Here is a 24,018-nt window from a genome sequence, read left to right on the forward strand (position 1 = left end):
TCATCCTGGCTGCCTGGAAGCCAGTATTCCACTAGCAGCCTTTAGATGAAGATGTAGAACTCTAAGCTCCTCCTGCACCATGCCTGCCTGGATGCTGCTGTGTTCCCATCTTGATGGTAAAATATTGAACCTTTCAACCTGTAAACCAGCCCCATTTAACTGTAGTCCTTATAAGAGTTTCGTTGGTCATGGTGTCTGTTCACAGCAGTAAAACCCTAACTAAGACAAAAGTGTTGCAGCAGGCTCTCTCTGTAGCCCAGGCTGGCATACAACTCAGAATCCAGTTTCCCAATTTCTGGGATTATATGTGCGCCCACATGCCCTCCTCTTATTTCTTATAACTTAAACTTTCTTGATGGCTGGGGTGATGGCTCTGTGGGTAAAGTGCTTACTGTGAAAGCTCACAGACCTGAGTTCAGGTCCCACGCACCCACATAAAAGCTAAGCAAGGGTGCTTTTAATACTAGCTCCGGGGAGGCAGACAGGTGCACGCTGGGAATATACTAGGCAGTCAGTCTGGCAGAAATGGTGACCTGGGAATATAATGAGAAACTGTCTCCAAAGAAATCCATGGAGAGGGACAGAGGGGGTCCCATATTGACTTCTGATTTCCATATGCACAGACACACCCCACATACAACATATGTGCGTGTACACATGCACTTAAAAATCACAATTTAAATACATGTCTAAAAACCTCTCATGATTCAGAGATAAAGTCTGTATCTACACTTATTTGAATATTCATTTATCCAACCTTTATTTACTCTGACGTCTGACAAATTGTTTGAATTTCTCTGAATACCATTCATTTTATATATAAAATAACAATTACCTGCCCCCCCCAATAAAACGGATTGAATGAAATAATAATGTGTATGGGGTTTCACCAGGCGGCACTATTGCAGATGTTCAAAGTTAACTTTCTTCTTTTTTAAAGGTGTTAACAGTGGACCTAGGAGCCATGCAAACGTCATTTTTTTGGTGTTAAAGTGATTAGGAATCATTTTATGTCTCTGGGGTCTTCATACTCATGGCTAGTGTAATATTTGTGATGAAATATTTACCCTATCTTCGTTTATTCAAATGTTTGTTATGAGCCACATGCTGCTGTGTGTGTGAGTCTGCTGCGAAAGAAATTGTCAAATTAGACTCTGAAGTTTAAATCTTATAATTACATTTAAATTAAATAGATTCAAAACTTTAAATCTAATAAAAATCAAACATGTTTTTTTATCAAAATAAGACCTATTACAATCAAAGTATGCTTACCAGTGAGAAAGAGGTTTGTCTTTTCCAAAAATTTATGTTTCAGGATTCAACTAAATCTTAATGTTTTCTGCATCCATATGGTTGTAGAAGCATTTTCCCTATCAAAGTTTTGGTGATTGAAGTAGCTGTAATTGGTTGGTAAAAGTCAGGTCAATATGGTGGATAAAGGTCAACTTTTAGACCAGTTTGTTCAACTTTGGAAGCAATGTGTATCATGTGGTTGAGTGTTGTCGTGGAAAAGAATCAGGCCCTTTCTGTTGGCCATACTGGATGAAAGCGTTGCGTGTTTTAGTTGGTGGATCTCATAACTGGTTGAATATACTTCTTGGATGTCATAGTTTTAGCCAGGCTTCAAAAAGCTGCAGTGGGTCAGACCAGCAGCAGACCACCTAATGATGACCATGATCTATTTGGTACAAGTTTAGTTTGGGAAGTACTTTGGAGTTTTGTCTAGGTCCAGACACAGAGTTGACTGTCACAGTCAATCCTTATCACATGTCACAGTCTGATGAAGAAATAGTTCATTTGTTATTGCAGAAAACAAACAAAAGAAGGTCCAGCCACTAATGGTGCCAGCTACCAAGCCTGGTCACCAGAGTTTAATCCCTAGACCCACATATTAGAAGGGAGACCTGGCTCCTGGAATTCGTCTTCTCACCTTCTTATGCTTGCTGGGATAACCTCCGACACACACGTACTCACATGAATGGAATGATGAATGAATGAATGAATGAATGAATGAATGAATGAATGAACGAACGAATGAATGAATATTTAAAATGTTAAGAGAACATAAAAGGAAATATAAAGACAAATGGTTTAGCCCTTACCCAGTTTTAGGTGCCACTCCCTCCCTAGTCAGAATTGACGCAAACTCTTAGGCGTTGTATAAATTTCCATACATGTAAGGCTCACACACAGAGGTGTTACTTTATATGTCTTCCTTTTTTTTCAGAAAGCATCATTTAGTCACATCTCTTTTCTCTGTTCCTCCCTCAGTGGCTTAAACCTGGCACCAGTGGCAAGACTAAGAACCACCTGGGAAAAACTTCCCAATAAATATGAAAAGCTATTCCAGGACCTACAAGACCTGTTTGATCCTTCCAGAAACATGGCAAAGTACCGCAATGTCCTGAGTGGCCAGAACTTACAGCCTCCTGTCATTCCCCTGTTCCCTGTCATCAAGAAAGACCTCACATTTCTCCATGAGGGTGAGTGCAGGTGGGTGTTGTCTGTTCAGGTGGGAACTCAGAATGGACACTATGTGACTTCTTGTTCCTCCTCTGTTAATCTCAGGAAATGACTCAAAAGTCGATGGACTGGTTAACTTTGAGAAGCTGAGGATGATTGCAAAAGAAATCCGTCATGTTGGCCGAATGGCCTCAGTCAACATGGACCCTGCCCTGATGTTCAGGACTCGGTATGTGAGTTGTTGGCCATGACGTGTCGGGTAAAAAGGTTGACGTGAGCTTGCCCACGGTGAAGAAAAGCTGAATAGTTAGATAGGAGTTACTTCAGATTGGGGTGCTGTCTCTCAATTGGATCCAGGGCCGAGCCAGCAGCTTGTCCTTCAGACAGTTTTAGTGAATGTTGGGTAGTGTTTACTTCTTATTTTCAGAACACTGAGGTGCAGAGTTAGAGTTTGTCATCTTACGGTAGCACCAGCCGGAGCAGAATCGTCATAATGTCCATACATGTGTTCATCTGTTGGTGCAGTAAGCAGTGCTTAGCTCAGTGGAGGGAAGGGAAAAGTTGTAGTCCTGTAAGCCAGAGAGATGTCTGTAGTGGATGTGTGTGAGGTGACCATGCAGTTAATGTCTGTGGGCTTCAAGAACTGCTTGTCCAGAAGTCTGGTCCTTTCTTTCTGAGCTTGTGATCTTTCTGTCTCTTTCTACACCCGTGCTTCAATCTCCGTGGCTCACTTACAGGAAGAAGAAGTGGCGGAGTCTGGGGTAAGTGGCAGAGCCGTTGCACGCTCAGTTCTTGCTCCTCCCGCGTGGCATTGTTTTCTTACCTGCTCTGTTTTCTGAAGCTTTGCTTTTTTTTTTTTCCTTAACCCTCTTGCTCTATCCGACTCTCAGATGCAAACTGACTTCAGATTTAATCTGTTGGGGCATTCCTGAAGTCACGTCCACAAGAGCTGTGAAATGATTGCTATTATTCTGGGAAAGTGTAGACCAGACATATTTCTTGACTGTCTGGAAGATTGTATTGTAATATGATTTGTGTGTTTTGAAATGGAAAAGCTTAAGAAGCCGGGAAGGGAAGCATGCTCTCAGAAGGTAGAAATTATGCAGCTAAATAAACCATACTGCACAGATGCAGGAGTGGTGTTAGGCACCTCACGCCTTAAAACCAACGTTTCTACAGCTCAACTAACTACTATTTTCATTCTATATGAATCATCCCCCTTTAAAAATAATTCTTAACAATTCATATACTAAATAGTTTCCATAATAAATGTTTACATTTGCATGACCATTGTATTAACAGATTTACTGTTTTAAAAACTCACCACATTCATTCGACCTGCAGAGTAGGAGCACAGTTGTAAACAGTGGGTTCATATAGCTGGGTTTATGAAATAAACCCAGAGTAAATAGCTGGGTTTAATGAAATCTGTATAAAATTCCCCCATTAAGAAAAGCAGGTTTCGTTTTGTATATTGTCACTATGATCTGTCAGTATCCTTGCACAAGCTTTTATATGCAATAATGTTGTCTGGCTTCTGTGAGAGAACGGACTTTGAATGCTCTGTGAGATGAAAAGTAGAATTTACTGATAGGAGCAGATCATATGGCAAAGATATTTATGTCTTTGTATTATGTATAATTTCTGTTAAACTTATTCTGGACTCCCCTGTAGCAGTTTATTACTGGAGTGGGGCGTGGGGCCTCTCAAGCAGAGACTTTACACAAGCCTGGCAGGTCTGCAGATCGGCCTGGATGTGCTCCAGAGAGTTGCAGGCTTGTTTTCCGTCTTCCAGGTCGCTGAGTCAGGGCAGCGCGAACGCCACAGTGCTAGATGTCGCTCAGACAGGCGGGCATAAGAAGCGGGTTCGCCGTAGTTCCTTCCTCAATGCCAAAAAGCTGTATGAAGATGCCCAGATGGCTCGGAAGGTGAAGCAGTACCTGTCCAACCTGGAGCTGGAGATGGATGAGGAGAGTCTTCAGACACTGTCCCTGCAGTGTGAACCGGCCACCAGCACGTGTGAGTGCCTCCCCAAGTCAGCCGCAGACTGTCCCATGTGTAATGGGGAGGGGCGCATGGGGGCTTTGAGCAGCAAGGTGCACGGTGCCTGAGGCACACTCTCCTTGTGCTTGATCGAGTCTCTGTCCAGTCAAGTTAGTGTGGTTGAGGGACAAAGAGGTGACGGTGGCTCCAGTTGGCATGCCTTTTTTTCTTCCCAGAACTCCCAAACTAATGGACAGCGTGGTTAGCGAGTGTCCCATCAGAGGAGCACAGTCCTGTGCGTGCTGGCCCCTGGGTTCCTCAGCTCTGACACCATCCAGCACCTGCCCTCTCAAGCAGGGACCCTCCTACACAGTACACCACATCTTAACCTGATGGATAGGTTCAAATAACTGGCCAGGCTGTGAGTCACATATGGTGGTGCCCTTCTGAGGGCTGAGGTTGGAGGGTCTTGTGAGCCCAGGGTTTCAGTTGCCACCCTGAAAAACATAGTGACATAAAACTACTGTTAAGAATGAAAAATTAAGCCGGGCGGTGGTGGTAAATGCCTGTAATCCCAGCACTCTGGGAGGCAGAGGCAGGTGGATTTCTAAGTTTGAGGCCAGTCTGATCTACAGACATGAAGGGGAAAAAAAAAGAATGAAAAATAAAAATGTGGCCAGTCTCTACATGGAGCACTTCCCTTTGTGTTTATTTCTGTATTATAAGATGAAAGCATTTTGCTTTTAGGACACTTTGGGAACTTCTATGGGCAAATTTGAATTTCATCATCTTGATAATTTAGACGTGAGATAGATCACTTAAGAAACTCTTGTGATTCCGTTGGCCCAGGTTATAGGACTGGAGAGATAACTTAGTGGGTAAGGTCCCTCACTGCTCTGGCAGGGGATCTGGGTACACTTCCCAGCGTACACTTCCCAGCGTACATGATGGCTCACAACCATCACACACTCATGTTCCAGGGGATCCAATGTGATCCAGGGGATCACAATCCTATGACATGTGACGTGGCTAAGAGCTTGCTTAGATGATCAACTTGAGTTTCCTAACCTTGGTCTCTGAGTGTGTGATGTCAGTGAGTTCTGCATGGTCTTCCACAGCACTGTAACTCCCTGGAAACTCCCTTCCACCATACCTAAGCAGCGCTGGCCACTGTTTGCTCAAAGACAATGCTCCATCCTTGGAGCATTTGATGTTAAGTAGAGTACGGTTAACAGCAGAATGTCAGATGTGGCAACGAGATTTGGATGACATTTAAAAACAATTCTCCATTTCCCTATTTTGATTTTCATCATGTTTTTTTAAACATTTATTCATTTATAAAATGTGGGTGACTAGTATCACATATGCTATTTCATACATGTGGAAGTTAGAGGACAGTGTGGTTCTCTCCTTCCACACTTTTCAGGGGACAAGCTCCAGTGGTCAGACTTGGCAGCAACATCCAGTGTCCATGCACATTGGCTTGTTCTGGTTTTTATTTTTCTCTGGTGCTTAGCAGTTTAACCCTCTTTGAGAACATTCCTTCATAAGGCAAATAAATACCCTTGTCCTGAAATACCGCCCATTATTGGGGTGGCAGTGGGGGTGGGGCATGTGCTGGTGATGTAAGTGCACATCTCTGCAGCCCTGAACTTGTCTCCATAAGTATGCTGACACCTTAGCTCTCTGCTCTGTTTTCTCCCTAAACAACTACCAGTGCCCAAGAATCCCGGAGACAAAAAGCCTGTCAAGTCTGAGACCTCCCCAGTGGCTCCACGTGCTGGACCCCAGCAGAAGGTGCAGCCTCAGCAGCCACAGGCACAGCCACAACCACCACATAAAGTCAGCCAGGGACTGCAGGTGCCTGCTGTGTCCCTCTACCCTTCACGAAAGAAGGTTCCGGTGAAGGACCTGCCACCTTTTGGTAAGTGTCTACACCTCCTTTTCAGGTGGTGGTTGCTGACATTCTTGGGTTGGGAAACAATGTTTATTCTGGATAACTTGGCCTAAGTCATTTTATTTCTCTGTGACTATCTTTTTTTTTTTTATTTTCTATATTCTTTGTTTACATTCCAAAAGCTTTCCCCTTTCCCAGTTCCCCCCTCCCCATATGTCCCATAAGTCCTCTTCTCTCCATCCATTCTCCTATCTTTCCTTCTTCCTTGTTCATGGGAATCATTTGATATGCTAATTGTATCTTTAGTATTCAGAGTGTCAGGGCTAATTAATATCCACTTATCAATGATTGCATTCCATGTGTATTCTTTTGTGATTGCGTTACCTCGCTTAGGATGATATTTTCCAGTTCCATCCATTTACCTAAAAAATTCATGAATTCATTGTTTTTAATTGCTAAATAGTACTCCATTGTGTATACCAATGTGTATACCACATTTTCTGTATCCGTTCCTCCATTGAGGGATATCTGGGTTCTTTCCAGCTTCTGGCTATTATAAATAAGGCTGCTATGAACATAGTGGAGCAAGACAGCAGGTTAAGCGTCACAACTTTTTATAAACAATGTTTCTTTTTTTTTAGCTTATATTAATTATGCGGTGGGTGTCACTGTTGCACTTGTCATAAATATAATACACTGTGATGATAGTGACTCTGTCACCTTCTCCTGCCCCACTTCCCTTCCCATTAACCTCGCCCAACATCCCCATTCTACTTTAATGGCTCCTCTTTCTCCTGTCCTCAAGTAGACTCTGTGTAGCTATATTTCTGAGTCTGAATTATTTACCTCTAGTGCCATCCATTTTTCTATACAAACAACATAATTGCATTCTTTTGTATGGCTGAATAATACTCCACTGTGTGTATGTCTGTCTTTTCTTTATTGGTGTGTTGATAGTGTCTAGGATGGGTCCATGTCTTTGCTGTTGTGAAGAGCTCGTGGGTTAATGTGGATGGCACGGGTGGCAGAGGCCGGTCCTATCCTGGTGCTGTTCAGCCTTGGAGGACCTTCCATGCTGACTTCCTAGAGGCTGCTGGGCTTGCCCACCTGAATCTGCAAGGCTTCTTCTCCTTCAAGCCCATCCTCACTAGCACTTGTTGTTTTCTTGGTGGTGGTCATTCTGACTAGGGTGAGATGGAAATCTTCTTCCCATTAGCAGTAGTCACGGGCTCTCTGTGTAAATATACAACAAAACGACTTTCCATGCAACTGTTCTTGCTTCTGAACTTGTATAGAAGAAAACAATTAGCACAAAAGGAAAGAAAATTTTAAGGTTGCCCAGGAAGTTGGATTTGGAAACTCATTCTCATTTCAGGAGTTGACAGTAGGCAGTGTATCCCACCCGTGTTCTTATTCTGAGTTGACAGTAGACTGTGTCCCACCTGTGTTCTTGTTCCAGAGCTGACAGTAGGCAGTGTGTCCCACTTGCACTCCTGTCTCCTTATCAGTGAGTGTTTCATTTGTATTTATGGGAAACAAGAATCTTTACATGACATATTTTCCCTGTCGAACTCTTGTTCGACTTACAGCAAACAAACCGAGTGGCACGTTTTCCCAGTACCTGTATTTTCAATCCACACTCCTCTGCTATGTGCTTCTGTCTCCTCCTCTCTGCTGAACTTTTCATATAGAAGAATGTCATTCTTCTTTTTAATCTACAAATACCCATTAGCTATATTTAATGTGAGGTAGGCGTTCCTGAATATAAAGCTGTCTCCCATTTTCTCAAAGAGAATATCTCTTAAAATATCTTCTAGGTTCATTTGAATTTATGAGCCTTATAATGTGGATAAAATGTCACCTGTCATCCTGAGATTAAGTTTAATATATCTAAAGTTGCACTATAAAAAAAATACTAATTTAAAAACATTAAGAGGTTTTCCTCCCCCATTCTGTTTTATGAGATTGTTTTGTCCTAAACAAATCCAGTGTCTTGTGCCGTAATAAAAGCCTTCACCTGCAATGTGTGGTCATTCACAACTGTAATCCCAGCATCCAGGAGGACTGTGAGTTTGCAACCTGTCTGGCCTATATCAGTTCAATGCCTGCTTGGGAGACTTTGAAACTGTTTCAAAAAGTAAATAAATTATAGCTAGAACCATTTGGAAGCACCAAACATGGCTGCTAATGTGTAGCATAGTTACCCTATCTATAGCCACTGAGAGATAACAGAAGTCTTTTGGAAAGTGTGTGTGAGACTGGCCCTGGAAATAGTTTCCTATCAAAACCGTTGGTTCATAGACCACTGAAATGGCTCAGTGCAGAAGGGTGCTTGCCATCTAACCTAATAACTTGAGTTATCCGTGGTATACACATCATGGAAAGAGAGAAGCAACTTCAGCAAGTTGTCCTCCAGCCACACGTGCCCTCTGCACACAGAACAAATTGGAGATGGCTTCATAAAGATGCTCTTTACCAACTTTGACAGGCTCAGTCCCTAGAACCTACGCGACAGAGGGAAAAAGCCCACTCCTGCAGGCTATCCTCTGACCTCCACACTTGCAGCATGGTATGTACACACACAATAAATAAAAGTAAATACATTGTAAAAAGCCAATGTGCTTATATAGAGTCTCACAACACACACACGTACATGAATAAAAGTGTCCTTCCTTCCTTCCTTCCTTCCTTCCTTCCTTCCTTCCTTCCTTCCTTCCTTCCTTCCTTCCTTTCTTTCCTTTCTTTCCTTTCTTTCCTTTCTTTCCTTTCTTTCCTTTCTTTCCTTTCTTTCTTTTCTTTCGACCAGACTAGTTTCAAACTTACCAAAATTACCTGCCTCTGCACTACAAATGCATGTGCCACCACACCCAGCTTAATAAAATGTTTTAAGCACCCATTCATGTCACCATTAACGTAATGGATACATTTATGCATATTGTGTATGTTAAGACTTTGATATTTAATCAAAGAACTGCTTTTAAGAGTGACTATGTAATAGAATTACATTAAAACAGCATCAAGGGGTTGTTGATGGAGCTCAGTTGGTAGAATACCTGCCTGACATGTGTGAATTTCTGGCTTCTATCCCTACCACTACAGAAACCAGAGTTGGTTGCTACTGTCAGTAATCCAAGCGGTTGGTACGTGGAGGCAGGAGGATCAGGAGTGCTCAGTCATCCTCAGCTGCATAAGTTCCAGGCCAGCCTGATATATGTGAGACCCTGTTTCAAAACAAGCAAAAAATAAAGTAAAACAGTGTCAAACCACTAATTGAAGGAAACATTGAAGGGTTGGAGCCTGTCAACTCCTTTTTAATGAGTCTGTTAAGTCCATGACCATTAAAACCATCCCTGACTCAAGATAATTTTAGGCCATTATGACTTTCCAGAAATGTCTTGATTGTTCAAAAGCAGCTTGAAAATAATGAATCTGTAAAGCATTTTAATGTGACTTCCTTATTTCACTGTATTGCCATGGGATTCCATTTCCTCCATCTTCCCTCTCTATTCCCGTGTTGGTGCTGGCTCTGCCCACCCCTTCAGAAACCTCGTGGCCTTTGCAGTACTCCACAGAAGACTAGCTGTCTCCTGCTTTCTTCACCCTCTCTTTATTTGATCAAATATTAATGGTATGACTGCCTTAGAGCCCTTTCATTGACTTTCCATGGATACTTCCTGTTAACTCTCGTCCCCTCTCCCACCATCACCCTCCCACCCCCACCCATTGTCTTCTTCCTCAGAACCGACATTTCCTAAAATACCGAAATGTCTTGTTCCTAACCCAAACTTGAGGCTCAGTTGGAATTGAAATGGGATGCCTGCCTTCATCCTTGATTCAAAGTCCAGTTCTCTAGCTTTTCCCTAACTGTTGCTTAGTAAGACACAGCGGAATAACTCTGATGACTGGGGTTCAAGTAACACATCAAAACCAGCGTTTCAAGTGCTCTGATGAATAATCAGAAACTATCCCATGCCTCGTACACCAGAAGAGCACAAGGAACATTTAGGTCAGAAATCGACTGAAACTGACAGTGCTGAATATTGACACACAAAGGGGCTTTCGATAGTCAGTCTTTCCTCTCAGCCTTCTTCACTCTTTGCTTGTTTTTTGGAAAGCCTGTGTGTGCTAGGAGAGTGTCTGTCACTGAGCCACACCCTTAGTCCTTCCCATTCTCTAAATGGGTGCCTGAATTATTATTTTTTTATAGGCATAAACTCTCCACAAGCTTTAAAGAAAATCCTGTCCTTGTCTGAAGAAGGGAGTTTGGAGCGTCACCGGAAGCAAGCAGAAGATACAATATCAAATGCGTCCTCTCAGCTGTCATCACCCCCCACCTCACCTCAGAGCTCTCCAAGGAAAGGTATGGCTCAGTGACTCCTGTCCCTGCGCAGGTCCACACATTCAGTCCAGAGGATTCCAGAGTGGTTCCATATGGAAGTTTCAGTATTGTGTACAAAGGATCCGATGGATGTGACAGTGGATTTTCCTCATTCGTTTATAAATTTGAAAGGATGATGCAGTTTTTAACATTATGGTTCCCCTTAACTATCGAAAGACAGGTGCTAGTGTTGCAACTAGTGTGCTAACAAGAGTGCTGACAGCTCACAAAAGGACAGACAGATTATCTGTTGTCTTACAGCCAAACCCAAGACATTGATCTTAGAGATTAGAGGATAGTGCCCACTCACTAGAAGAAATGCTCACTTATTTGTCTTTCTGAACTTCTTTTTTTTTTTTTTTTTTTTGGCCAGGGATGGTCTTTTCTAATTCTTTATGGCTGAATAAAACTTCACTGTGTATGTGCACCACATTTCCTTGTGCACCCCTCCGCTGGGCATCCAGACTTGCGTATTCTTGGCATTGTGAATAGAGCTCCAGTAGACACACCTGTGCACATAGCTTGTGGGTTGGAGTCGTGGGTATTTGCTAGAAGTATAGCTGGGCCATTGATAATTCTGGTTTTAGTTTTATTGATGAACCCCTACCCTGATTTTCATAGTGGCTGCCCAGTTTAAATTTCCCAGGGCCATGAAGAGGGACTCTCCTTCCCCTGACCCCAACCTCCCTACCCCCAACCTCCCTACCCCCCACCTTCACCCCTCCCCCCATATGCTCACTCACCTTTGTTCTCACTGGGTTTCTTGATGGCATTCAGACAGTGGTGCCCTAGTACTCCCTGATGGCTAACAATGCTGGAATTTAAACTTTTTACTGGCCTGTGTGTTTTCTTCTTTTGAGGACTGTTTTTTCAGCTGTGCGGATTGTTTTTTGGTGGCCATTGTGGGGTTACAGCCCAACTTCACATTTAATATACAAACAAAAGCTTAAATGTATTTTTATATATAATAAAAATTTAAGGTAAATTAAATAAAATAATAATTAAAGAATAAAATAATACAAACCCAAATGAGCAGTAAGCCAAACAGAAGGTGTTCTCAGCCGGCATTCTGCCTTGGTCTGTGCTGTGTTCGTTCCCTTGGGGTGCTACAGAAGGTTCCCCCACGGCCTGCTGGGTCCATGCGGCTCCTGCCTGCAGTAGCTAAGATCCCACTTAGCTTCTAAGTCCCTTTCATACTTCTGTTGTTTCCATAGTCTGTCTTCTGGTGTGCTTTGCCACACCTTGGTCCTTGTTCTGCTGGTTCTGGTTGGTGCTTGAGCAGGCAGCAGCACAGGTGGGCAGGCGGTGAGTGGTTATCTCCCAAGCTTCAGGCTCTTCCTAGGCATCTGCTGGCTAATTGTCCAAGCTTCACAGTACTACACTTTACTCCTGAGATCCTGAGTTCAGACCCTTCCCTCATACTTCTTTTAGCTACAGACAGCATTTACTTATATAACTATCTAAAACTTTTGGGTTTTTGAGTGGGGAATATTTTGTGATTTGTTTGTTGTTGTTTTTGTTTTGTTTTTAATTTTAAAAAATAAAATCTTATGAGCTCTGCCTGGTCTAGAACTGACCACGTAGACCAGTCTGGCCTCAGACTTGCAGCAATCCCCCTGCCTCTGCCTCCTGAGTCCTAGATTAACAGTGCCACCACTGCTGGAGAACTTTTTAAAATAGATTTATTTATTTATTTATTTATTTATTTATTTATTTATTTATTTATTTCTTCTCATATTACAACCTGACCACAATTCCCCCAGTGCCCACACCCTACCCACCACATATGCACACACACCCCTTTTTTTACTGATCATAGTGTAAGGAGAATTATTTGTTTTTTTGTTTTTTGAGACAGGGTTTCTCTGTGTAGCGCTGGTTGTCCTGGAACTCACTCAGTAGACCAGGCTGGCCTCGAACTCAGAAATCCACCTGTCTCTGCCTCCCAAGTGCTGGGATTAAAGGCATTCGCCACCACTGCCCAGCAGGAATTATTTTTATATTTAATTTTTTCTACTTAAATTGACAGGGTAGAATCAGCCTTACCATAGCTTTCTGTACGTCTGGGAGCAGTGGCTCCAGGGCCCACTGAGTACGCATGGGAGTTCTTTTCATTTCTCTTGCAGTGGAAGTCAGCTGAAGTCTGCTGGCTTCTGCCAGTTTTCTGTTTGAATTGTAAACAGGAGCAAGAATGCCAGTGTTCCCAGAAGTTCTCGGATAGGTGGGGTTTGTAGAGCCAAGCCTGCTGGGAAAGCTAGTTGACTTGTTAGCTAAGAAATGGAAGAATTCCTCCAAGCATCAGGCTTTGGGGCCTCTCCTCTTTGTGAGGAGAGATTTAACCTTGTCTGTTGGAACTTGCAGTGTGATTTATAAAAGATGTGCTATAAATAGCCATGTTAAACCTTACTTATCAATACCTGTGTAGCTGTTGAAATATAAGTCAGGGTCTATGTGGACTGAAATGACAGAATTTAACATTTAGACACTCTCCGGTTTTGTTGTTCTGTTTGTTTTGTAAGTGGCATTGGAAAAATTACACTATAATAGATATGGTAGAGTTCATGCCCCTAATCCAATACTCAGGTAACTGCAACAGAAAGATTAGTAGATACCAACCTGGGCTAAAAGAGGAGAAATTTACATTGTGTGTGATTACATCTGTTTATCAGCTTTGTATTATTATGGAAATTTAAAAATTGAGTGCTGAGAAAGATTGAGGAATTTTTCATTACATATATAAAATTATCACAGCAAGTTCCCCTCCTTCTAAACCTTGTGACTCTTCAAAATTATTTTTAGGAACAGCTGAGAGTTAAGAGTCCTCTCAGGACAGGAAATGAACATCTATTGAGCCAGTGCAGGGCTGAGGAAATGCATGCTACATCCTTCAAAACAACTATCTTGTAGGTCATTCAACTAATACATTATTAATATTGAAAAAATAAATGACAGAATCCAAAAGTAACTTCTCTTTGTCTTATCCTTGTTATTCATGTGTCCACTTAAACTTTTAAGAACGTGTGGATACTTCCTATTGTACTTTTGTGCCATTCTTGAAAAGTCAAAACATCTGTTGAAAAAAAGACACTCAAACAAGTGTAGTGGCACACACCTTTAATCCCAGCACTAGGGATGTAGAGGCAGGTAGATCTGAGTTCAAGGTCAGTCAGGTCTACAGAGCCAATTCTAGGACAGCCAGGGCTACACAGAGAAACCCTATCTTGAAAAAGAAAATACACTTACTGACGGCAGTTTGAGCGTCAGATTCATGCTTCTAAGACTGATTGGTTCTTCTTGATGGAATTTGGTTGTGGGAGGTTTTTGCCTCCAGTTTTGTTTGTCTTGTCTTACTCTGCTAAGATTGCAATTTTTCATTAAATATATAAAATCATCACAGCAACTGATGCTTCAGACATGAAAGATAAGTCTTTGGGCTGTGCGCCCCTGGATTTACTTACTGCAGTGTGTAGCTAAGGAAGCAAGAATGGTCGAGACACGCCATAGTTTCTTCGTCTTTACCAAGGGTGCGGAACAATAGATACTTTCCTCACCATTGAATAACTTATACTTTATTAGAGTAAAATTTGAATCTCTTAGTCTTCAGGTAGTTATACATTCTTGAATAAACCCCCATTTCATTGTCAACTTACATTTTGTTCCCATTTGGTGAACTTGTTTAATTTTTAAAGCCTAAAATATCTAATTACTGCGTTTACGTTTCTCATTCAGGTTATGCGCTGGCTCTCAGTGGTACTGTGGACAATTTCTCAGATTCTGGTCACAGTGAGATTTCTTCACGATCCAGTATTGTCAGCAACTCTTCTTTTGACTCGGTGCCAGTCTCTCTGCATGATGAACGGCGCCAGAGGCATTCTGTCAGCATTGTGGAGAGCAACCTGGGTGTGGGCAGGATGGAGCGGCGGACCCTGGTGGAGCCTGATCAATACAGCTTAGGGTAAGCATCTCTTCCTTGCATTCCTTCCTGTCTCTTTCTGTGGGTGTGTGAGTAAGTGCCATGCTATTTTTGTTGGGCAGTCTGCCTCATGGTCCTCCATAGTCCTCTGTGGCTCTGCGCTGGAGGAAGACTGTAACAGTAGTAGACACAACCCAGTCTCTGTCTGAGCTGCCTTCTATGGGTGACCAGAGTATATTCTGTCATCCTGAGCCTTGTCAGGAAGGTGTAAGTGTTCCTTCTTTGTAGCAGGTTGTTGTTCTCTCCCACCTTTGCTTTGTAAGGAGATGAGTTGAACGATATAGCAGATCTCTGATCCCATTCAAGAGAACTTTCTTCCTCTCTGGGGTGGAAGAAAGCTGCCTTTCTAAGGGAAAAGATTGTTATAGGCATGGCAGCTCATGTCTGTTATCCTAACACTTAGGCTGAGGAAGAGGTTTGTGAGTTGAAAGCCAGCCTAGACTTCAAACCAAGACCCTGTCTCAAAGCAGTGTAACAGTACATCAGCAAAAGTGTATTTAACAGCCTCACATCTCCCTTTCCTTTGCTTTGCTGGGTAGGTCTTATGCCCCAGTGTCTGAAAGCCGAGGCCTGTACGCCGCAGCGACAGTCATCTCTTCTCCTAGCACAGAGGAGCTTTCCCATGACCAAGGGGACCGTGCTTCCCTCGATGCTGCTGACAGCGGTCGCGGGAGCTGGACATCATGCTCGAGTGGTTCTCATGACAACATCCAGACCATTCAGCACCAGAGAAGCTGGGAAACATTGCCGTTTGGGCACACTCACTTTGACTATTCAGGGGATGCTGCAGGTATATGGGCCTCCGGTGGCCATATGGACCAAATTATGTTTTCTGATCATAGCACAAAATATAATAGACAGAATCAAAGTAGAGAGAGTCTTGAACAAGCCCAGTCCCGGGCCAGCTGGGCGTCTTCCACAGGCTACTGGGGAGAAGACTCAGAAGGCGACACGGGCACTATCAAGCGAAGGGGTGGGAAGGATGTCTCCACCGAGGCAGAGAGCAGCAGTATGGTGCCTGTGACTACAGAGGAAGCCAAGCCTGTCCCTATGCCTGCCCACATAGCCGTGACACCGAGCACTACAAAGGGACTCATTGGTAAGTGTGGAAATGGAATACTGGGGTACACCTGAACCATGGCTATAACCTGGTTACCGTGGAAACTGGCTCCTCTCTCAGTTGTCCATGGCCACTTAGGGTTCCAATTCAGCAGTGTGGTCAGAGCTGAAGGGACCTAGCCTTAACAGCAAACTTGGTGATCAGAGATTCAATTAAACATTCAGTAAAGGTTAGTCCTCAGCCCACAACCAATAGGTGGTTGTGGCTGTTGGTGTGACTGTTATCTAGTTTATAGTTTTTTCATTTTACCTGAAAATTATTAAGATATCTGTATTCTTCACAGTGATTTCCTTTCATTGACACTTACTAAAATGGTTTATTATGTTCTTGTCCTCTTGTATTAAGAACTCTGTATCCTTTGTATATTGAAACCTTTTTCATTGATTTTTATTATACAGATACATTGTTTCTCTATTAAACACATTCTTTGTGCATTGTAGAGTTCAGAAATGAGTAAAAGCTGGGGGGGAGGGCCAGTCAGATCTAGAATCCCTGTCCTAACACTTCAGACCCTCTGCTATTGCTCATCCTTAAAACGGGCTTAGTAATTTTACTTTCTAAAAGATGATTTACTTATTTTTATTTTACAAGTGTAGGTGTTTTGACTACATGTATGTCTGTGTGAGAGTGTCTGATCCCCTGAAGCTGGAGTTATAGATAGTTGTGACCTGCCAAGTGGGTGCTGGGAATTGAATCCAGGCCCTTTGGAAGAACAGCCAGTGATATTAACCACTGAGCTATCTCTCCAGCCCCCACAGTTTTATCTTAATAGGGTTAGAGTGAGGATGGAAGAGGTCTTGACATAGGACAACATCAGCAGTACCTGTTAGTGCTGGTGCTCCCGGAGTCTCAGAGTGCTCCTCTGTGCAGCATGCATGGATGTCTGTCTAATAGAGCTGTGATGTAGATTATGAGGTATGGAGAAATCCTTCTAGAATATAACCATATCACACATCACTTGTATTAATGAGGAAGTAGTCCTGTGGCCACTTAAAGTGATGTGTGTGGATATCAAATTTAATATGCCCTAAAGATGAGTAAGGTTCAGTTCATAATTCTTTAGCTGATTGTTTTGAAGTATTTTCTAATAACAAACTGTCTTAGTTAGGGTTTTACTGCTGTGAACAGATACCATGACCAATGCAAGTTTTATAAAAGACAACATTTAATTGGGGCTGGCTTACAGGCTCAGAGGTTCCATTGTCATCAAGGCAGAAACATGGCAGCATCCAGGCAGACATGGTGCAGGAGGAACTGAGGGTTCTACATCTTCATCTGAAGGCTGCTAGTAGAAGACTGACTTCCAAGCCCACACCCACAGTGACACACCTACTCCATCAGAGCAACACCTTCTAAGAGTGCCACTCCCTGGGCCAATCATATAAGAACCATCACACAAACTAATTCTCAGAATTTTTATTGCTGAAGAGGAGAGAAAAGTTCCTAAGTTCCCAAGGAAAATCAAGAAAACTTGAATTGTAGTCAGTTTCACAAATTTTTGGTTACAGGTCACAGATTAATAGTTTTCCATTAAATAAATCATGAACTTTGAAGAAAGCAAGTGCTGTTTTGGTTTCCAGGACTTCATACATTGTCATCCTGAACCAGTCTTCTGATTTTACTTTAATTTAATGTTTTCTAACATGAGACTTAGAGAGCTAGAGCAATACAGAACTTGTTTTCTAATTGATACTATTGGGAAATGCTCAACAAACATGAACTGTATCCCTCTCCAAGTACAGGAAGAGAGGAGAAAAGGGGCTTTTTACCCCACACTGATATGTTCCAGGCATGTTCCTGGTCCCTCTTGTGCCTTGTTTTGCTTTAATCTTTACAGTAGGCTAAGGGTTCAGTGGCCAACAGTTTTAACATCAGCTGTTTTTAGCTGAACTCCCATGGTTTGCAATAGTAGCTTTGTTCAGAAGTTATAACACTACACAGAAATGACCTGGTGGGTATTCTACCAACAACCTAATTTTCTGACGTGTCTACTTTATGCCGCTTGAAAGACCTGGTACCTGACACCCTGTCTTGTCTTTGCAGCACGAAAGGAAGGCAGGTACCGAGAGCCGCCTCCCACACCTCCGGGCTACGTGGGGATCCCTATTGCCGATTTCCCAGAAGGGCCCTGCCACCCAGCCAGGAAGCCCCCGGATTACAACGTGGCCCTGCAGCGGTCCCGCATGGTGGCACGGCCTACTGAGGCCCCGGCACCGGGCCAGACGCCGCCTGCAGCTACAGCCACAGCCAGCCGGCCGGGCAGCAAGCCACAGTGGCACAAACCCAGCGATGCAGACCCACGCCTCGCGCCCTTCCAGCCGCAGGGCTTCGCCGGAGCGGAGGAGGACGGTAGGCTTCCCCCACACCCCACCCGGGCTTCTGGGGTAACCCATAGCTTGGAAGAGGGGGGCGGTGGCTCCAGGAGTTTAACTGCTTGTCGTAGAGAGAGCTCTTTTTTGCTTATTTTATTTTTTTCCTCTTTTGCAAGAGGAAGAACTTAAAAGGTATGGACTTGACTAGAGTTTTAGGATATCCCGACACACACCCACACACACCTCCCCCATGCCAGGGGTAGAGCCCAGGATATGGGTAGAGCCCAAGACCTAGGGGGTGCTAATCCTACCTGTGACACAACTACCCTAGCTTTCTTTTTTTTTTTTCTTTTTGGTTTTATGAGACAGGGTTTCTTTGTGTAGCCCTGGCTGTCCTGGAACTCACTTTGTAGACCAGGCTGGCCTCGAACTCAGAAATCCGCCTGCCTCTGCCTCCCAAGTGCTGAGATTAAAGGCATGTGCCGCTGCCCAGCAACTGTATTCTTAAGAATGAGTGGCTTGGGACTGAAGAGATGGTTCTGTGGCTGAGAGTTCTTGTTTCTTGGCCAGAGAACCATAGTTCAGCTCCCAACACCCACGTGGACATCTTACAGCCCCCTGTAACTCTAGATACAGGAGATTCAACACACTCTGCTGGCCGCTTGCTCTTTTGTGTGTGTGTGTGTGTGTGTGTACATACAAAAGTTAGAAACCACACAAGCATTGTTTAAAGGAAGGCCTGGAGAGCTGGCTCTCTGGTTAAGAGTATCTTCTGCCCTTGCAGCAACTTTCCAACCAATAAGCAGGTCATGTAGGTAGTTTTATTTATTTATTTATTGTTATCCTAGCTTGGTTCCTTTTTCTGTTATAAAAACATTCTGACCGAAAGCAACTTGGGGAAGGAAAGGGTTTATTACATCGTACATTCCAGGTAACAGCCCATCATTCAGGGAAGTTGAGGCAGAGACCCTGGGGAAATACTGCTTCTGGAGTCCTCCCAGGCTCACATTCTGGTATAGGCCAGGCCTGCTTTCCTAGCGATGGTACCACCTGCAGAGGGCTGGACCCTCCTGCGTCAGTTAGCAATCAAGAAAATATCTAACAGGCCACCTACTGGAGGCAGTTCCTCAACTCAAAATTTCCCTTTTCCAGGTTAGTCAAGGTGGCAGCCTAGACTGGCCGTCACAATTATTACTGTTTATAAGACAGTAGGCTGGACCTGCTTCAGAGATTCACTCCTGGCTTAGCTTCCTGGTGCTGCAACTACAGCACCCAGCTGTAAATGACCACACCCAGCTGCCTTTTTAATACTTTGTATAAACCAGGTATGACCATGTACAAATTTAATCCCAGCTTTTGGGAAGCAGGGGCAAGAGGATCTCTTTGTGTTCAGCACCAGCCTGGTCTACATAGGGAGTTCCAGCATAGCCAAGGCTACGTGAGAAACCCTTTCTCAGCTCACCCCCAAAGACAGATACATATATTTTTGTGGATCTCTGTTAAGATTTGCAGTGTACCCATTTCGTTGTTTTTGTGCGTGATAGCACACACAAACAAATTATCTACGCGTTGATTCCTTATTTTGGCTTCTCTCGCACTGTTTGCAGCAGATGAGCAAGTGTCTGCTGTTTGAGGCACAGGCTCCGTGGTCCGGAGTGACCACCCAAAGGAGAGCACAAGAAGACGGCCTGGGCCTTGGAGCCGTGGCGCGCACATCTGAGGATGGTGGACCAGTTTGCCTCCTTCCCTGCCTTAAAGCAGCATGGGGCTTCTTCCCCCTTCTTCCTTTCCCCTCTGCATGTGAAATACTGTGAAGAAATTGCCCTGGCACTTTGCAGACTTATTGCTTGAAATGCACAGCCCAGCAGCCTCCGAGCTGCTGCCTGCCCCATCACGCAGTATCATTCCAAACTCCAAGATCGTCCCAAGGTGATTCCCTCCGGCGGCCCTTCTCCATGCCAGGAAGGAGTTTCCAGTCCTCCTCTTCTATTTCAATCCAGTCCTAGCCCTCGGTCTCATCTGGAAGATGAGAAAAGCTAGCCTTTGGACTACTTGGGGCCTCGAACCCACCAAGGAAGACAGAGACTGATATGAAATCCTTTGAGTACAGTGCTTGTCCACTTGTTTACAATATCCTTTAAAAAAAAAGTTTAAAGATTGTGTTCAGAGAGTAAATGTTATATCCATTTAATGATTACAGTATTATTTTGAACCTTAAGTAGGATTGCCAGCCTGGGTTTCTGAAAAACCAAAAATGCCGGACAGGGTTTGGCCGCACCAAGGGGAGACGTGGGCAGTGACCCTGTCTTCCCATGTCCTTCTGGCCTGGCCCGTGAAGTGCCCTATTCCAGAAGCATCAAATGTTAGCCAATTACTTAAATACCAAGACTCCTCACCTGCTCCCTCCCCAGCGGGTGAGGCTCTAAAGTAAAACAGTTTGCACATGGCCGGGGGAGGGAACTAGGACCCCTGAGTCCTGTCTGAGCCTTGTGAGGCAGGACGGCGTTGAGAGTGTGTCCTGCTCAGTTACAGTGGATGGCAACCCCTGTTTTTAAGTTATGTTTGTTTGGGTTTTTTGTTGTTTTTTTTTTTTGTTTGTTTGTTTTTAATTTAGTTAATTTAGGGTTTTAGAGCTTTTTGTTTTTATTTTTTGAAAGAAACATTTATAACTGGATAGCATTGCAGTGAGGCAGCTTGGGGCGTCGGAGCTAATGCCAGCTGTTCGTCCTGCTCTTTCGAGACAGCCTCCCCTTGCTGGATTGGCTCCAGAGATTGTGTCTTTAAACACGATCAAAGGTCACAAAGATGGTTAAACATGCCAGCCTTTGCAAAGTGGTTAGTCACCAAAGACTGACCTGTAAGTGGCTCTGTGGACGCTGCATGTGGGGAAGGCCTCAGTGTAGCGCCCGTCCGCTCATAGCTGCTGCTAGCCCTAGAATGGCTGAAAAGGGCCCCGCCGGTTTATTCTTGTGTTGTTTTTGCACAGACTCCGGAAAAGTGAAGGCTGCCAATCCGAGTAGTACTCAGATGTGAGGGGCTGCTGATCTTGGATTTTTCCATTAAATTCAGCTGATCATATTGATCAGTAGATAAACGTAAATAGCTTCAAATTTTAAAGGTCGAATTGCAGTGTTTTTTCACTGTGTCAAACAATGTCAGTGCTTTATTTAATAATTCTCTTCTATGTCATGGCATTTGTCTACTTCTGTATCACATTGTCACTTATGCATTTGTAATTTTCCATGTAATATGCATTATTGCCAGTTTTACTCTATAGGCTATGGACCTCATGTGCATATAGAAAGACAAAACTCTAGCTCTACCACAAATTGCACAGATGTTATCTAAACATTAAGTAATTGTAGAACATAGGACTGCTAATCTCAGTTCGCTCTGTGATGTCAAGTGCAGAATGTAAAATTAACTGGTGATTTCCTCATACTTTTGATACCACTTGTACCTGTATGTCTTTTAGAAAGACATTGGTGGAGTCTGTATCCCTTTTGTATTTTTAATACAATAATTGTACATATTGGTTATATTTTTGTTGAAGATGGTAGAAATGTACTATGTTTATGCTTCTACATCCAGTTTGTACAAGCTGGAGAATAAATAAATATAACATAAAGCCTTGTCTAAACTTTTAATGGATTGTGCATGCTTTTTACTTCTGAAATGAAGCAGAGGTTGTGCCACAAGATGGGGCCTGGAGTCTGAGAAGTAAGCCTCTTGCTTGGAAAAACTGAGTGAACTGTTTCCTTTTCTCGGCTCTTTATTGGATCAAAGAAATTAATACCATGAATGTTAACACCAATTAATCCATGTTCAGATTTTTTCATGGTTCTTGAGGCTCAATGTAGCATTTGTCTCCTCTGTATGTACCTTCTCGCAATGTAAACCTCTATAGGACATCATGACCCCTTTTTCATTGAAGTTACCATCACTAAGAGAACAATGTGGCTGTTCATTGTAGACATCCAGCTAGCACTGGATGCTACTCTTTGGTGACCTGTTTTGTTTTCGTTGCTGGGGTTAAACCCAAAGACCCAATAAGTAAGTTTAGTCTAACTGTTAAGACTTAGTAATAATATTTCAGTCCACAAAAGGAGCATTTATATTTTAACAGGTGAAAATCAGTTAAGTAGCTGCCTGCTTAAATACATTTTGAGAGCCAAGATTCTTCCTTCAGTGGATGTAGGTCAAAGTCTGAGAAACTGGACTGGATGTACAGAGATTGGGAGACCAGGAACTGAAAGGTGGGGGAGGGGGCCTTCCCACCCACCAACTCCTGCTAAATCTGTCTATGAAAATGGTTCGGAGATTATGAAGACAAATGAAAGGCTGTCCTAGCGACTTCACCTGTTTAAGAGATCATTTTCCTCATTGCCTTTTGTTTTCTGCAAAAAGTACAAAACCAAAGCAAGTTACTTGTAGCTGTTATCCTTGTCTTACTACCCTTCCATACTCTTAAGTAAGCAACCATTATGGCCAAATAGCCATCTGTAGGACTACAAGCAGTAAGTACCAACCAGATACAACCAGTAAGGGGGACAGTTTCCATATACACGTGAATAATATAACTGCTGTTTACTGCTCCAGTTGGCAGCATGAACTGGAGACTGGAGGTCCCCTAGGAGAGGGGGACCCGAAAATGAGGCACACTAAGGTCGCGTGCAGTAGCCAACTTTATTCCAAGCATCTTTATTCAGGCAGTTTATACTCTGAGGGTTTAGAATCACATAAGTAAATTTTGAATCGCAAGGACAAGCCACACGTGGAAAACATAAAGTTTTCCATAGAAGCATATGAATAACACTAGCAGAAGTATACTCACTCCTATCTGCTACACTAGGGCGCGGTTGAAAACACATTCCAAGAACAATTCTGTGTTTTGAAGAACATGAGATCTTGAGACTCTTGTTTTCTTGGAGTTTTTCATAAGTACCCTGACATCTCCTCCGGATTTTTTGTTTTGTTTTGGGTTTTTTTTTGATAGCAAGATATCTAGAGTGATTTTGACTTGAGATGTTGTAGATAAATCTAATTCTCATTTGTGCATGAGTATCCTATAAGCAAGCAAATTATAAATACAATGGATATTAGAACCATGAAAGCGTTGTGTTTAATACGTTGCCACCAAGAACAAAAAAAAAACAAACAATGTCCAGTACTACCAGTTACTACTAGTTATGTTGATCACAAAAATCTAGAGAATAGCTTGAAAAGAGACCAGACAATTAGTAGTTCTAGTATCTTGTAGAATATAATCTCACATTTGCCTTTAATAGTAATAATGCAATTGGAAAGTGATTCAGATTCTAAGGAGAAATTAAAGTCCCTTCTCCAGATGAAGGAGTGAATATTACAACTCAATGTCTAGGTACCTTCTCCCCTGTGCCACCACTTGAGCCCAGGTGGGCAGACTTGACTTTTGATGGTAGAGCCACATCTCCTTTTGTCTGTTAGCTGCAGGTTTGCTATCTTTCTGGTGACTTCCACTGTCTCTTCACACTCCACAGGTGTCTTTGATGGCTCAGGGCTGGAGGAGATGAAGAGGAATTCGTGATGTTTTAGTGGATCCATCTGCAATGGCAGATGCATTCCCTTGCCCTACTTTCTTCTGGAAGAGTAAAAATGGGGCAGGTTAATGCAGGATGTCTATACTTACAGATTTTGCCTGGGTGAATGGATATACCTTCTAGTGATATTTTCTTTGGGGGAGTGTTTCACATAGCTAGGATTCTAGGTATAGGAGAACTTAGTGATCTCATCAAGGAGGTTGGGTGTGGGTGCCATCAAGGCCAAATGCTAGGTGATTTGTGGTTCTACAAGTTGTCCAGGTAGACTCGGGGGCAGTCGGTAAGAGGGCTCAGTATGGAATGTAAGAATTAA

General features: G+C 43.1%; 1 protein-coding gene across 8 annotated transcripts in view; it reads left to right on the forward strand.

Moving 5' to 3' along the window:
• Rapgef2 (Rap guanine nucleotide exchange factor 2) overlaps positions 1-21,773 on the forward strand; it is a 227,044-nt gene extending 205,271 nt beyond the window's left edge. For 6 of the 8 annotated variants that reach the window (XM_052180330.1, XM_052180332.1, XM_052180337.1 and 3 more), the window contains 10 exons: positions 2,272-2,483; positions 2,569-2,692; positions 3,201-3,224; positions 4,259-4,482; positions 6,164-6,370; positions 10,551-10,703; positions 14,451-14,676; positions 15,234-15,793; positions 17,858-18,163; positions 19,734-21,773. In XM_052180330.1, coding sequence (XP_052036290.1) covers positions 2,272-2,483; positions 2,569-2,692; positions 3,201-3,224; positions 4,259-4,482; positions 6,164-6,370; positions 10,551-10,703; positions 14,451-14,676; positions 15,234-15,793; positions 17,858-18,163; positions 19,734-19,759 — 2,062 coding nt within the window. In that variant the 3' untranslated portion in view covers positions 19,760-21,773. The remainder of the gene's footprint in view (positions 1-2,271; positions 2,484-2,568; positions 2,693-3,200; positions 3,225-4,258; positions 4,483-6,163; positions 6,371-10,550; positions 10,704-14,450; positions 14,677-15,233; positions 15,794-17,857; positions 18,164-19,733) is intronic. The other 2 variants (XM_052180331.1, XM_052180333.1) reach the window with 2 other exon arrangements.
• Positions 21,774-24,018: the final 2,245 nt, after the last annotated feature.

The sequence above is a fragment of the Apodemus sylvaticus genome, chromosome 4 (assembly GCF_947179515.1).
Source record: "Apodemus sylvaticus chromosome 4, mApoSyl1.1, whole genome shotgun sequence".
NCBI classification, from domain to species: domain Eukaryota; kingdom Metazoa; phylum Chordata; class Mammalia; order Rodentia; family Muridae; genus Apodemus; species Apodemus sylvaticus.